Genomic DNA, 13569 nt, shown 5'->3' on the forward strand with positions numbered 1-13569 from the left:
TAGCTATGGTTATAGTAAACAAAACAAACTGGAAGTCAAAAACTGTAAATAAAGGGGGGGAAAGGTCATTACATAGCCATCAAGGATTAGTTCAGCAAGAAGATAAGCCGGTTATAAATGGACATGCACTCAATGCTGGAGCACTCAATATTAGACACAGAGATAACCTCCATTACAGTAATTGTATAAAACTTCAAAAATCCCATTTCCATCAATGGATAGATCACCCCAATCTCCCCCCCAAAATAAGCAAACATTTGTGTTAAGCACACAATAGATCCAAAATTAACCTAACAAATATTTTATAGGGGAAGAGAAGATGGCCGACGTAGGAGGAAGGCTGTGAGGGAGTCTCCAGTGAAAGAGGGATAGAAAGTCACAGAAGCAGCAAAGAGGAACAGCAGGGAATCGCAGGGAGAGGTCCGTGAGGCTCCCTGGGACAGTGTGGAGCCAAAAAGATCCACACAACTCGGAAGAACAGCGAGAACGGAGCAGGGCAAAGGTAGAGAAACCGACATCCCACTCCAGACCTGCTGAGTCACTTTTGAAAACGGCCTGACGGGAGACGCGGACAGCCCGGAGGCGGGGAGATCGGCGGATCGTCGCCGGTGGGAGGCCTTCGGCAGCGGTGGAGGCAGACTGCAGCGGCCGAACGTTTGGTGAGCCGGGGGGTTGACGTGGCAGCCTCCGCATTCCTAGACCCCTGCCGAGGTTTTAGCCTCTGAGAACGCGGGGCAGACGGACTGAAACTGTTGGGTTTGTGCCTTGGGAACTGCGTGCAGTGGTGTTGGTGGCTGAGGGGGCCCCGGGGGGGCGCCTCGGGTGTTCCTACACTGGGGGGGCCAGTGCGTCTCGGTGCGCAGAGGCTGCTGGCGAGGATCTGGAGTCCTCCACATCCTGCCTGGTGGAAGTGAGATAACATCAGGAAGACCCTGGTAGCCGCGCCGAGCGGCTGCGCCGAGCGGACTAGGCGGCCCCGCCTGCAGCAGCCGCCTCCACAGCACAGGTGTCAGGTGTCAGAAGAGCTCTGCCCAGCTTTGGGAAGTGTAGTGCTGTGTGTCCCCGACACGCAGGTACCACTCCCATAGGGTGAACTGCTCACCTCTCGCCTCCCACCCTGCAGTTCTGAGCGTGGGCGACCCACCAGGAGAGCACTGAAAACTCCTCTGCATCACACTGACACGGTGTAAACCTGCCGTGAAATTATAACAGGGCGCCTGGGCCACTCCTCCGCTAAGGGCCGGTGTGAGAGAGCCACACAGGAACAGGGGCTCTGAACATCCACACACCACGAGTGGTGGATTCACTGCACAAGAGCCACGCCTGGAAAGTGCCTCACCCACAGTCCCGTGTGTGGGAGACGCACCAGGTGGGCTCTGAAAAACCTTGCAGTCCCTGACACGGAGAACGCAAGGAGAAAGCACATAAAACCTTCTAAGTCCTGCGGATTCCCGTGCAGGGGGCACACCCAGAGAGCGCCTCCATCCCTCCACGCCCTGGGGTGTCACACCTGTAGAAGAGGTGCCCAGAGTGTGCCTGGAATCCACTGGGCCCCCAAGGTGGTGCTCTACAGCCCCGGGCCCTGAGAACGCACCAACGGTGCCTTGAAAATTACCACGCTCGACAACACCACGTCTGCAGGCTCCAATCTCTACAGGAAAGCATCTGACAGCCCCTCAACACACGGGTTCATTTGCCCCACCAGAATTCACCAACGCAATGGGAAAAACCACCAGAAAGAGCTGTGCTCCAGATGAAAGAGCCAGCACCCCACCAAACATGGGCCAAAAGCCATTATCAATATCGGCGATGCGAGATGAAGACATGGACGTGTTACCAGCAAAGGAATTGATGAAAATAATGCTAAAATTTCTCAGAGACGTGGACACAAAGCTGGAAGACTACCAGAACCGCATAATCACCGAAATACAACAAATCAAAACCAAACTGGATGCCCAAGAGAATAAAATTGAAAGCCTCATCAACAGAATAAATGCGGCAGAGGAAAGGATCTCTGAAACAGAAGACACACAAAATGAAAGTGCCCAGCGAATTAAACAGCTGGAGACAAACCTCAGCAAAACTAATAAAATGATGCAAGAGATGAAGGATTACCTTAGAAAACTGAATATTCGGATCATCGGCCTCCCTGAGGGAGTAGAAAGAGAATCTGGGATGCAAGCAGTGCTTGATGAAATTATACAGGAAAACTTCCAAAACACTTGGAACACGAATCCACCCCGCATACAGGATGGACAGAGAACTCCCAACAGACATGACCCAAAGAGATCTTCACCCAGACACACGGTGCTCAGGTTCTACTCCAATGAAGACAAAGAAGGAATCCTGAGACAAGTACGAAGTAGAGAAAAGATCACATACAGGGGAAAACCCATCAGAATCACTGCTGACTTCTCCGAAGAGACCCTACAAGCAAGGAGAGAATGGACAAAGATCTTCCAAGTCCTGAAACAAAACAACTGTCAACCAAAAATAATCTACCCAGCAAAGATCTCATTTGTATATGAGAACGAAATCAGATACTTCAATAGCAAAGAAAAACTAGAAGAATATGTCTACACAAAACCAGCTCTGCAAAGTCTCCTTAGAAATGCGCTAGTCCCGGACAAAAAGGAGGCAAATCACAAACAAAGATGGCAAATAAGAAGGTCTCCAAACTAAAAGCTACACAAACAAGACAACTACATAGGCAACAACACACACACAACACAATCACATGGCAAGGCAAAATTGCAAACTCTCAATTTTAACTCTCAACACAAATGGTCTAAATTCACCAATCAAAAGACAGAGATTAATAGAATGGATCATCAAACAAGACCCAACCATCTGTTGCCTACAAGAAACGCATCTAACCAGAAAGGATGCAAAGAAACTGAAAGTGAAGGGATGGAAAAAGATATTTCACGCTAATGGACAAGGAAAAAAAGCTGGGGTAGCTATCCTAATTTCAGACGAGATAGATTTCATTCTAACTAACATCAAAAGAGACAGGGAAGGCCATTTTATACTGGTGAAGGGAATGATCCATCAAGAAGCAATCACCATCATTAATGTTTATGCACCGAATCTTAATGCACCTAGTTACGTAAAGCGATTACTTACAGACTTAAGGGAAGACATAGACACCCGGACAATTCTTGTGGGCGATCTCAACACACCTCTAACAACAATGGACCGGTCTACGAAACAAAAACTCAACAAAGAAACAACAGAGCTCACACAAACAATAGAACAACTGGACTTAGTAGACATATATAGAACTTTTTATCCTAAGGCCACAGACTATACATTCTTCTCAGCGGTACATGGCACCTTCTCCAGAATCGACCACATGATAGGACATAAAGCGAATCTAAACAACTTCCAAAACATTAGTATCATACCATGTACCCTCTCAGACCACCATGGGATGAAACTGGAAATCAACAACTCAAAACTCCCCAGGAAATATAGGCACTCTTGGAAATTGAACAATATGCTATTAAACGAACATTGGGTCAGAGAAGAAATCAAAGATGAGATCAAAAAATTTATGGAAACCAATGAAAACTCTGATACAACACTCCAAAACTTGTGGGACACCGCCAAAGCAGTGCTACGAGGTAGATTCATCGCAATCGGAGCACATGTCAAGGCCCAAGAAAGACGCCAAATACAGGAACTAACCTCACACCTCCAGGATCTGGAAAAACAGCAGCAGAAGAGTCCCACGCACAATAGGAAACAAGAAATCATCAAAACAAGGGAGGAGATAAACCAAATAGAAATCAAAAAAACTATACATAAAATCAACAAATCAAAAAGTTGGTTTTTTGAGAAAATAAACAAAATAGACACTCCACTGGCCCGATTGACCAAAAAAAAACAAGAGAAAGTGAGAATCAATAGCATTAAAGATGAAAAAGGCAACATAACAACAGACACTGCAATCATTAAGAAAATAATTAGAAATTACTACAAAGAACTGTACTCCCACAAATTTGAGGACCACCAAGAAATAGAAAAGTTCTTGGACTCCCACCACTTACCAAAACTCAGTCCGGAGGCAACTGCAGAATTAAATAAACCCATAACCGAGGTAGAGATTGAAACAGTCATCAAGGATCTCCCAACGAAAAAAAGCCCAGGCCCAGACGGCTTCACTACAGAATTCTACAAAACATTCTGAACAGAACTAACCCCAATCCTCTACAAGCTCTTCAAAACAATAGAGGAGGAAGCAACCCTCCCAAACTCATTCTATGAAGCCAACATCACCTTAATCCCAAAACCGGACAGAGAACCATCAGAGAAGGAAAACTACAGACCTATCTCTCTGATGAACATTGATGCTAAAATTCTCAACAAAATCCTAGCCAATAGAATTCAAAAAATCATCAGACAGATCATTCATCCGGATCAAGTAGGATTCATCCCTGGAATGCAGGGATGGTTCAACATTCGGAAATCCATAAATGTTATAAACCATATCCAAAAACTGCAAAACAAGAACCACATAATAGTTTCAATAGATGCAGAAAAAGCTTTCGACAAAATCCAACACCTCTTCATGCTAAAAACTCTAGCCAAAGTAGGCATAGATGGGAAAATCCACAACATAATTAAAGCAATTTATGAAAAACCCAACGCCAGTATCATACTGAATGGAGAAAAGCTAGAACCCTTCCCACTGAGATCTGGAACAAGACAAGGGTGCCCGCTATCACCACTGCTATTCAACATAGTCCTAGAGGTACTTGCAGAGGCCATAAGACAAGAAAAAGAAATCAAAGGCATACGTATAGGAAACGAAGAAGTCAAGCTTTCACTATATGCAGATGACATAATCCTATACATAGAAAAACCAGGAGACTCAATACAGAAACTGCTAGAACTTATACGAGAGTTTGGCAGAGTGGCAGGGTACAAAATTAACGAACGAAAATCAACAGCCATAGTGTACGCAAATAACACCAAGATGGAAGAAGATCTAACCAACAGGATACCATTCAAAACAACAGAGAGAAGTATGAAGTATTTGGGAATAAATCTAACCAAAAGCGTAGGAGACCTATTCGAAGAAAACTACAAACTATTTAAAAAGGAAATTGAACAAAACCTCAAAAGATGGAATAACATCCCGTGCTCCTGGATAGGCAAAATCAATATCATTAAAATGTCTATACTACCACAAGCAATATACATTTTCAACGCAATTCCAATCAAATTGCCCAAAACATTCTTCACGGAACTGGATACAATGATTCAAAAGTTCATCTGGAAACACAAAAAACCACGAATAGCTAGAACCATCCTGAAAAATAAGAGGTTAGCAGGGGGAATCACAATCCCGGACCTCTGGACATATTATAGAGCAGTGGCTATCAAAACAGCCTGGTACTGGCACAAAGACAGAAAGGAAGATCAATGGAATAGAATAGAAGCACCAAAAGGGAACCCACACAAATACAGCCAATTAATCTTTGACAAAAAGACCAATGATAGCTCAAGCAAGTGGGAAGGCCTCTTTAGTAAATGTTGTTGGGACAACTGGCTGATAGCCTGTAGAAACAAAAGGATAGACCCACATCTATCACCATACACTAAGATCCAATCTACATGGATAAAAGACCTAAATCTACATCCAGAAACCTTCAAACTCTTACAAGAAAATGTAGGAAATACACTGCAAGACCTAGGAGTAGGTTCCGACTTTCTAAGAAGGACACCAAAAGCAATAGCAGTTGAGAACAGAATAAACAAATGGGACCTCATCAAACTAAGAAGCTTCTGTACAGCAAGGGAAACAATCAACAAAGTAAAAAAGCAACCCACAGAGTGGGAGAAGATCTTTGCACACGATATAGGCGATAGGGGGCTAATTTCCAGGATATACAAAGAACTTCAAAACAACCAAAAAACCAAAACAAACAAGCCACTCAAGAAATGGGCAAGGGAAATGGGCAAACATTTCACAAAGGAACAAGTCCAAATGGCAAACAAACATATGAAAAAATGTTCCAGCTCCCTAGCAATAAGGGAAATCCAAATTAAAACATCGATGAGGTACCACCTAACACCAGTAAGATTGGCCCACATAAACAAGAACACCAACGACGCTTGCTGGCGAGGATGCGGGGAAAAGGGAACCCTACTCCACTGCTGGTGGAGCTGCAAATTGGTACAGCCTTTATGGAAATCAGTCTGGAGAACACTCAAACAACTCGGAATCTGCATGCCATATGACCCAGCAATAGCACTCCTAGGAATATATCCAAAACACCTGTTTTACGACAAACCAACATGCATCCCTATGTTCATTGCAGCACAATCAGTAATTGCAAAAACATGGAAGCAACCGAAATGCCCATCAGCAGAAGATTGGATAAGAAAGCTTTGGTTCATCTACTCCATGGAATACTACTCAGCTATTAAAAAAAACAAATTGCAGTTCTTTGTGGCTAAATGGGCACAACTGGAAACTATAATGCTAAGGGAAATGAGTGAATCCCAAAAGATTAGATACCACATGTTTGCCTTGATTTAACCTGTAATTTTTGTTTGGTTGTTTGTTATTTTTTGAACCTGTCATTGATACTGTCTCAACCCAGATGTTTCGAAGAATGGAACTCGCATTATTCTTAACATATTGTTTACCCATTACTATGTCAATTAATTCCATAATGTTGTATATTGATACTGAGGCCTTGTTGGGGCTTTTAACTGACCGGATCTTTACTCTGTTAGACCTATCTTCAGACCATAGAAGGTCTCCCCAAGAGGCCACTGAACTTATCTGGACAATAAGACGCTGAACTTTATGCTAGGCATGTGTTTTCAAGCAATGAATCTCAACTGAACTTGAACTATGGTTATGCAACAAGGTGGAGGAATCCACCATGGGGGGAGGGGTATGGGGAGGGGTGGGGGGAATCCCCAGCGCCTATAAAACTGTACTACATAATACAGTGTAAGCAACAATAAAAAAAAAAAAACAAATATTTTATAATACTTTCAGCTATATATTTGTGAAATATACATGCCCAATCACATGAAACAATCTCTAGCAAAGACTGTGTATTAGATCACAAAACAAGCCTCAATGACTTTTAACAATAAGAATTGTATCATGTATAGTTTCTGGCTCCAAGGGAACAAAACTAGAAATCAATAGAATTCACCCTAGAGATTAAATAAATGCAAACTCAACAACATAGTTCTGAATGAAAACTGAGTCACTGAAGAAACCAACATGGAAATTGAAAAATTCCTTGAAACTACAGAAAACATGACATGCCAAAATTTATTGGACAGTTTATAGAAATGAGTAACTACATCATGAAAATTAAAACCATCAAATAAACATCATAAACATGTTTCTGTAGGACCTGTGAAAAGAAGTATACAAAGTTAAAATTAAGGAAATAGATAAAGATCAGAGTAAAGATAAGTGTAATACAAACTTTAAAAATACCAAAGATTGATGGAATAAAGAATCGGCTTCTTGAAAATATAAGCAAAACCAATAAACTTTAAACTGTACAAAAAGAAAAAACTGGAGATTAAAAATAGAGCATGTTACAATTGATGCAACAGAAGTACAAAAGATCAATGGGAAAAATCGTGGACAATATCGACAAATTGAAAAACTTAAAAGGAATGGATCAGCTACTGAATACACTATAAATTACCAAAATTGAAACCTGAATAAATTAAATACTTGAACTGAAAAGTAAGAATTAATTGAAACAGTAATAAAAAGTTTCTTGACAAAGAAAGTTCATGACCAAATGGTTCCACCACTGAATTCTATCACATTTTTTATCAACAATTAGTGGACAGAAAAAGCAGAAGGGGATGTTAGTTTCTAGCCACTAGCTTATTTCCCTAAAACTTGTAATCATTAGTGCTGGGCTAGAGTCAGATCCATGACACAAGCATGTAATTCAGGTATCCAATACGGGTGGCAGGAATCAAATTACTTGAAGCATCAATATTATCTCTGACACTCTGTGATAGCACAAATCTGGGGTAGGGATAGAACTGGAAACAAGCTTAAGTACTTTGACATGGGATAGGAGCTTGCTACGCATGTTGACCACTATGCTAAAACCTTATTCCCCATAAACCTTTAAAAAAAATCACCCACCTTTGTCTCTCAAACTATTAAAAAGAACTGAAATGAAACTCATCCAAACTCATTCTATAAGACTAGAATTACCACGAACCATTACCTTGTAGATGTTATTGCCAAAATAATTTCATAGATTGATAGATACAAGAAAATGATATAGAAAATATATGCAAAAGTTCCCTACAAAATACTAACAAATCAAATCCAGCAACATGTAAAAAAAAATTCCCCATGACCAAGCGGATTTATCCTAAGGATGTTGGATGGTTCAACATATGAAAATCAACAGACATAATATACCACATTCAAAGAATAAATGATAAACATTGTATGGCCATCTCAGAAGATACAGAAAAAATTAAATAAAATTCAATATTCATTCATGATATATATTTTTTAATTAGGGGCCAATATAGTAGCATGAGAGGCTAATCCTCAACCTGAATGCTCTGGCATCCAACATGGGCGCCAGTTTGTGTCCCACACACTCCACTTCTACCCAGCTCCTTGTTTATGGCTTGGGAAAGCAGCGGAGGATGTCTTGGGTTTTTGTAGCCCTGCATTCACATGGAAGACCTAGAAGAAGCTTCTGGCTTTAGATTCACTCATAATAGCACCACGGCCATCTGGGCAGTGAACCAGCAGATGAAAATGTGTCTCCTCTCAATTTAAAAAATGCCTTTCAAATAATATCTTTTTAAAAAAATCAGGTACAGGGCCCGGCGCGGTGGCGCAAGTGGTTAAAGTTCCTCGCCTTGCACGCCCGGGATCCCATATGGGCGCCGGTTCTAATCCCGGCAGCCCCGCTTCCCTTCCAGCTCCCTGCCTGTGGCCTGGGAAAGCAGTCGAGGGCGGCCCAAAGCTTTGGGAACCTGCACCCGTGTGGGAGACCCGGGAGAGGCTCCTGGCTTCGGATCGGCATAGTATCGGCCCATTGCGCTCACTTGGGGAGTGAATCATTGGACGGAAGATCTTCCTCTCTGTCTCTCCTCTCTGTATATCCGCCTTTCCAATGAAAAAATAATAAAAATAAATCTTTAAAAAATCAGGTACAGAATGAACATATCTCCACATCATAAATGGCTTATCTGACAAAGTCACAGTCAACAGTCTGCTGAAGGAGAAAAAAAGGTGACAGCCTTTATTTGAATATCTGGATGCAGAGAAAGAACGCTTTCTTATCAGTCTTACTCAATGTAATACTGGCTGCTTTAACCAAGTTTCATTCTTTAGGCAAGAAAAAAGTATAGACAGGTACGAAAGAAAGCCAAAGGCCAATTATCCCTGCTTGTAGATGATATGAATTTAAATGTAGATAAATACTTCAACAAGAGTCTTCTGTAACTGATAAATTCATTAAGTATCAGTATAACAAAACCAGCACAAAAGAAATCAGTAGCGCTTTTGTAATAATGATAATGAACTCACTGCAAGTGAAATTAAAAGGTCAATCCCATTCACAATAGTTACTCAAATATCTTAGAATAAATTTAATTAGAGACTTCTAAAGTAAAAATTACAAAATATTTATATAAAAAATTGTAGACATAAACCCTGGAAAGATGTGTCCAATATGTGGAACAATTGTAATATGATAGTATTCATACTATCCAAGTAATTATACAAATTAAACACAATGTCCGTGAAAATATGACATTCTTCACAGAAGTAGAAAAAAATCTTAAAATTCACACAGCAATGAAAAAGATCTTGATTAATAAAAGAAAACTCAAACAAGAAAGAACAAACCTAGAAGCATCACAATCACTGGTTTGAGAAATACTATTGAACTACTGTAAGCAAAGCAGCACGGTACTATCAGAAAAAAAAAAATCACTCATAATCAATAGAACAAGTAGATAGACCTGAAATGAATCCAAGCACGCAGAGGAGTGAACACCCAGCAGGAGGAAACCTGACTGCTCTCACTCACCCAGTACATACAAAATCAAAAATCACATCAAGGATCTAAATTTAGACCTGAAACTTTGAAACTACCTAAGAGAGCAGGAAAAACATTTTAGACTTTGGTATAGGCAACAACTTTTGAATAAGCCCTCAAAAGCACAGGAAACAGAAGCATAACTAAATGGGACTATATTATACCAAGAAACTTCAGACTAGAAAAGGACACAGTTGACAGAATAAAGGGAATTGGCAGAATGGAAAAAAATTGCAGACTATTCATCTGACAAAAGATTAATATTCAGGATACATAAGAAACTCAAAATACAAAACAAAAATAATTCAGTTGAGCAATGGATAAAAGATCTGAATAGTTCCTAAAATAAGAAATGCAGATGATCAACAAATTCATGAAAAAATGTTCAATATCACGAACCATCAGGGAAAAGTAAATCAGAATTACAATGAGTTTAGCAGCTCACTCCAGTTAGAATGGCTATTACAAAAAGTAAAGCAGAATAAATTTTGCTAGTACATGAAGAAATGTGATCTCTCCTATTATGTTAGTAGGAATGCAAATTAGTACAGCTATTAAGAAGATAAGTATGAAGTTCATAAAAAATATCTTTCATATGATTCCCCTGTTCTACTTTTTGATATATAGACAAAGGAAATGAACTCAACATATGAAAGAAATACCTGCACTAACCATGTTAATTGCAGCTCTATTTACAATAGCTAAGGTTGCGGACATCAACCCAGGTATCTATCAATGAATGGACAGATACAGAAAACACGAGGCATATGGGGAGACAGAAAGACAGACACATGATTATTGAGCCATAGAAAGTAGGAACCTCTGATATTTACAGCAAAATTGTTGAAACTGGAGAGATTTATGTTAGTAAGTCACACATGGAAGGAAAACTACCACACACTGTTTCTCATGCATAGACTTTTTTTATGTGTACCTGAACATAGAGTAGTGAATACAAGAGGCTGGGAAGGATAAGCAGAAGGGCAGTAGAGGACAGCACCAAAAGAGTCAGAAGTGGCAAGTCCAGTGTTCTGTGTCACAGTAGGGCTACTATATTTCACAATAGTATATTATATTTGGTATGGGTAACTGGAAGAGAGGAGCTGGTAGACTCCAAACTAAATGAAATGGAAGTAACATGGCTAGTTGTTGATTTGATTGGCTTATTTTATACATGTATACATATATACACATCTCACACATATGTGGTGTGGTGTATGTGTATATGTGTTAAAGTTTAGCACTGTGCCTGATAAGATTGGACAGGTACTATGTATCATTTTTTTAATTTAATAAGTTGTTTTTAAATGAATGCTTAGATAAAAAGCAGCTATCCTAAGAAAAGAGCAAGAGTGTTCCATGCTAGATTAATAAGGCGTAATGGGCAGAACATGCAAGAACTGCAAATAGGTGGAGTTCTAGCATGTAGGAGATGAAACTGGTAGAACAAGGCACATTTCCTTGAAGTGTCTGGAAACCCAAGATTTTACTCAATCCCATATTATTCTGATTGGTTTCACTTATGCAACACTGGTTCCCATGAGAATAAGAGGATAAGAAGTTGAGCAAGCACTGAGGAGCGAGAGAGGTTCCAGAAATGGGAAGAAGTATTATCTGGAAAGTGGTGGTTACAACATTTGAGACTGAGATCTGAGTGTCACCTTTTCTCCTTAGACTTTTAAGTTTCTCATTGTATTTGGTACACATTACTCTCAAATTACCAAATCACCGCAGGTATCCTAATTGGTTCTGTAATCTGAAAAACATCTAATCTCTAAGGACATAAATTTATTTTCTGTAAAAGACAAAATTGAACAAGATAATCACTTTCTAGTTCTAACAGTTCTCTGTTACATTTGTACCTATTTTAATTCTATCTTAACTTCCTCTGCTGGAAAATCTATATTACTGACATGTTTTGCAAGGGTATAACTGCCAACAAAATTTAATCATATTCTCATCACCATAAAGCACAAATCAGTTCTTTTAAAAACAGCCTATTTGGGCAATTAGAAAATTATCATGTAACATTCATTTTTAATTAAATAAAAACTTCCTTTAAAGTGGTTAGTTCAAAAGTTAAATTTATTTACATGGTATTTTTCTATTGGATTAACCTATTACCTAAAGAATAAATTTAGACATTTATTTCCATAAAGATAAGTTCTTTAAGAATTGAATTTTATAGGATGATCTCATAAAGCAAAGCATGACATTTTCTACAGCATTATTGATATTTAAAAATTTTAAAGCATCACTGTTGATTATACTTACAGATCCCTTTGGGCCAGGCGATCCTATGTCTCCCTAAATCAATAAAACAAAATTATGTTAGAACAATATATTCATATTTGATAGTTTTAAAAAAACATTCAGAAGGCTGTTGTACTACTGAAATATAGAAAACTGTGAATATATTAACCCTGGCATTGCAAACAAATAGTCAACTCAAAATTTGGACTCTCAATTCTATTCCTTTCTTTTATGACCCTGAATAAGTCCCCTCCCAGATTGTAACTAACTTCTCTGCTAAGCAACATGATTGAATCAGACTTCACCAAGGTTCTCTTGAGGTCTCAAGTATTACTATTTAGAATCATAACCAAAAAAAGACTTCAAAAGTGTTTTATAAAGCATGAAAGACTATTTTAACCTATCCCTTAAAATTTCATGTTTACAACTGCAAGAATATTTTAATATTTAATTCAAAAGGTCCACCAAACCAAATATAAATGCATTTAGGTTTTTATGTTTGAAAATCTCCTGCTACTAATTTTATACACAAATTCTACTCAAGTGTTAACATTCCAGTTAATCTCCACTGAAAAACAGAATGATGTAGACTATTCTCTTAGCCCAGGAAATGTATAGCTTTAACAGAAAAAAGCAAAGATGGAATGATGATGTTCTGAATTAATTATGAAGAAACCTTGATAAATTTAGCTGTTATACATCTTAGTTCTGAATTTTGAAGATATGTATTAAAAAAAAAAAACACCAGAATATTTCCTGCACTAAGAACTCCCTAGGACTATTGGACAATCAGTTTATTGCCCCAAACTCAAAGGACCAAAACCTAAGTTTCTGGCTTGTCATTATGGTCCCACACAGACAAATAACACTCGCAGCGCTCATAGTGAAAAGGACTTTGTGTTGCTCTTCTTGCCCTTCTGGAGACTTGGCAATGGCATCCTCTGAAAAAAAAGAGGTCATTTCTTGGAGGAGCTTTAGCCTCGAGGAGATGTCTTCAAACAGATTTGTGAGCCACTGATAGCTCTAATAAAATTGAGACTTTCTTTCCACGATAGGCACTATTCATAGACATTCTATGTCACTGAAGCTTGCCTTGAATGTCTAGGTGTAAACTCTGATGAGAATTCCTAATCCATAAAGAATACCTCAGTTTCACAAAATTTAAAGCCCATTTCTGGGGTGTTTCCTCTCTGCTTAACCTTGGCCACAATCTTTGGAATCTTTTGTTAGCTTAAAG

General features: G+C 39.3%; 1 protein-coding gene across 1 annotated transcript in view; it reads right to left on the minus strand.

Annotated features, from left to right (window-relative positions):
- The window catches only part of COL9A1 (collagen type IX alpha 1 chain), a 93002-nt gene that overhangs the window by 17078 nt on the left and 62355 nt on the right, over window positions 1-13569 (minus strand). Inside the window, exon 33 of the mRNA XM_040983043.1 lies at window positions 12354-12386. Within this exon, the coding sequence (XP_040838977.1) occupies window positions 12354-12386 (33 nt within the window). The remainder of the gene's footprint in view (window positions 1-12353; window positions 12387-13569) is intronic.

This window comes from Ochotona curzoniae, unplaced genomic scaffold (assembly GCF_017591425.1).
Source record: "Ochotona curzoniae isolate NIBS_2020 unplaced genomic scaffold, NIBS_Ocur_1.0 contig_3819, whole genome shotgun sequence".
NCBI lineage: Eukaryota > Metazoa > Chordata > Mammalia > Lagomorpha > Ochotonidae > Ochotona > Ochotona curzoniae.